This window comes from Antrostomus carolinensis, unplaced genomic scaffold (genome assembly GCF_000700745.2).
Source record: "Antrostomus carolinensis isolate BGI_N321 unplaced genomic scaffold, ASM70074v2 scaffold45547, whole genome shotgun sequence".
Classification (NCBI taxonomy): Eukaryota; Metazoa; Chordata; class Aves; order Caprimulgiformes; family Caprimulgidae; genus Antrostomus; species Antrostomus carolinensis.
The window spans coordinates 9,095-12,183 of record NW_010326123.1 but is presented as its reverse complement, the minus strand read 5'-3'; the positions used below and the strand labels follow the sequence as shown (position 1 = coordinate 12,183).

The window sequence follows — 3,089 nt, the reverse complement described above, 5'->3', positions numbered from 1 at the left end:
TCGCCTTGCTTCCCTTCTTTTCCTCCCTCCTTCCCCCCTTCCCTCCTTCCCTGCTTTCTTACAGTCCAGCAGCCCTTGTCGCTAATGCCCACAACACAATTCTTTCCTTGCTGGCAGCGTGCTCTCGCCACACTGATGCCCACAGCGTCCTCGTTGGTGAACTGAGTACGTACAGATGAGTTCAGAGTGTGGTTCGACTGAAAACCGGCTGAACTGCCGGAACCAAAGATGTGTCCTGAAGGTCATGAAGTCCAGCTGGAGGTCAGTGGTGAACCCCAGGGGTCTGTACAGGTGTCTACTATTTAGCTTCTTCATTAATCAGCTGCACGGTGGGCTGGAGTGTGGCCTCAGCAAGTTTGCAGATACAAAACAGGGAGGAGTGGTTGATGGAGCAGATGGTAACGCTGCTATTCAGAGGGACCCTGTCAGGCTGGAGAAGTGGGCCAACAGGAACCGTGTGAACTTCATCATTGGAAAATGCCAGGTCCTGCACCTGGGGAGGAATAATCCCATGCAGCAGTACAGCCTGGCAGCTACTAGAAGACAGTTTAGCAGGAAAGGACCTGGAAGTCCTGGGGGACACCAGATTGACCATGAGACAGCAAATGTGCTTTTGCAGCAAAGGCAGTGAACTTCATCCTGGGCAACACTAGGAATGGCCTTGCCAGCTGTTTGAGGGGCTGATCCTTCCCCTTTAATCAGCACTGAGACACCATACCTAGAGTATCTTTTGTGGTTCTGGGCTCCTCAGTATAAAACAGACATGGATTGTGTCCAGCAAAGGGTGACAAAGATGATTAAGGCTTTGAGCATCTGTGATACAGAAAGAGGCAGAGAGCTGGGATTGTTTCACCTGGAGAAGGCTCAGGGGATCATACTACTGTGTTTAAATGTCAGGCAGAGCAGGGGAGAAGACGGACTATTCTGAAATGGAAATTTGTGATGGAATCGAAGTTCCATTTAAATGGAAGAAAACGTTTTTTTACTGGGAGTGTGGTCAAACACTGGAAGAGGCTGCACAGAGATGCTGTGGAGTCTGTCCTTGGAGATACTGAACAGCCACTGAAAGTGGGCCTGCTCTGGTTGACTCTCCTTTGAGGTCTCTTCCAATCTTAACTCAGGTCTGCTTCTGTATAAAATATCCTTGTGTGGATGTTAAAATGTAGGGCAAGGGTGACCTCTGGTGTCATTGTTGATGGGATAATCTAAATCCAGAAGTGTTCAACTTGGAAAGTGAATGTAGCTGCAGTCAGTTAGAAACAGAACTCTCTACCTTTTGCTTCTCGAGTGAAACACTAAAGCAAGAAAAGAATGAGAAGAGAGTAAAACTTGATATGAATATATATATATATATATGCAGTGAATATATTTTATTGATAGTTATGACCAAAGGTGAAATACCTCAACTGCTTATATTGTTTAAAGGATTTGGTTGCTTGCATATTTATTTTCTCTCCTTTAGAGACTAGCAGAAGGTAAAATAGAGTCTTTGCCATGTAGAAGATCTGGGAAAATGAATGTTGCTGAAAGTAAGAGCTGGCCTACATTGCTTCATACTATGGTATCAGTCGGTGTAGTTTGCAGTGCAAAGTAACATGGAAATCACCTCACTACGTCTAAGAATATAATTTGCCCATGGAAAATTAGTAATTAATGAAACATCAAAGTCAGATCTTAGAGAGAAAATGGCATTGTTTATTTTGTGATGTGAAGGGATTGCGGTTTCAAATGTCTCAAGACAAATGTGGTGAAAGTTAAAGCTGAGGTTACTTGTAAGATCTGTTGTCTGGATTGCACGCTGAGCGTGAGCCATGTAAACCAACCCTTCCATCCACCCGCAGAACGTGTGCTGCTGTATACTCTTACCTAACTAATAGCGGCAACGGCTGACAGTCCAGCTATGTCTACTGATATACTGGCATGAGTGATGGGTGGAGAAGTGGGTTTTTAGGTTAATGGACACATCTGGACGGGCTGTCAGGGCTGTAGGTTTTGCCATTTGCATTGTGCGCTTCACGCTGGTGTGACCAGTGCCGCCTGCGTGCCATGTCTTGAATGTATTGGTTCTCCCAAAGAAGCTGCTGCTGCTGATCACTCAGTTGAACTTTGGTTTCTTTAAGGATTTTTGAGTGTTCGATGAGTCTGAGCAATTCCTTGTGCAGATGCCTTTTCTCTTCTTTTACTTCTTTGATATACTGAATTAGAACTTGTATCGCTGCTTCTTCTGCTCTCTTGGTGAGATCCTGGATCTTCTGATGAAAGTCCTTCTCACAGTCAGCCTTGGCCTGCAGAAATTTGATCTTGATTTTGTGCATTTCATCTGAATGCTGTATCTTTGTCAACAACAGTTCCTTCTCCAGCTCCTTAATCTTTTTCGTCTGTTCCAGCTGAACATCTTTGAAAGGCTGCAGGTCTTCAACCTCCTTGGTCATAAGAGAGTACTTTGTCTCCATATTCATCAGAGCACTCCTTACCTCCTTCTCTTTTTCTGTGTACTGTAAGATTACCTTCTCTTTCTGCTTCTGGACTTGAGACAGATCAGTGTGATTTTGGTCATTTAATGTTATTACCAGATTCTGGCACTTCTGTCTGTGTTTTTTTAAGTAAGAGAGGTAAGCCTTGCTCTCTTCCTGATTCTGTTTGGCTTCCTTTTCTAGGAATTTATTTTCCCGCAGGAAATGCTCCACTTTTCCCATGTATGTGTTCATATGTTCAGTGAGAATCTCGTTTTCCTTCTGCAAGTACAATTTCCTCTCTTTGACAAGCATTTCCACGTCACTTATTCCTTTGGGTATATCTCCATTCTTGGTTCTTACTTCTTGTTTATTTTTCCCAGCACGCGTGGTGTTTTGTTCCATCTGCTTTGTCTTGGATGCCATATTCCACACGGGGGTATCAAACTCTGGCAAACTGTAACAGAATGAAAAATTACAGATTCTAAGCGAGCATTTATATCACATGTATGACCGTTGCTTTTTTCCCCCAGTCATGCCCTCTTCAGCTCTTATATTTTGAACTGATTATTCTGGCAGCTAAAATGTTTGACCTTAAATTTTTCATGTCTGGCCTATGTCTTGAGTTGAAGCACA

General features: G+C 43.7%; 1 protein-coding gene across 1 annotated transcript; it reads right to left on the bottom strand.

The window, feature by feature from the left end:
- Positions 1–1,952: 1,952 nt before the first annotated feature.
- On the bottom strand, positions 1,953–2,879 carry LOC104527684 (coiled-coil domain-containing protein 166). Its single transcript, XM_010171473.1, has one exon. The coding sequence runs from the start codon at positions 2,877–2,879 to the stop codon at positions 1,953–1,955; it is 927 nt and encodes a 308-aa protein (XP_010169775.1).
- Positions 2,880–3,089: the final 210 nt, after the last annotated feature.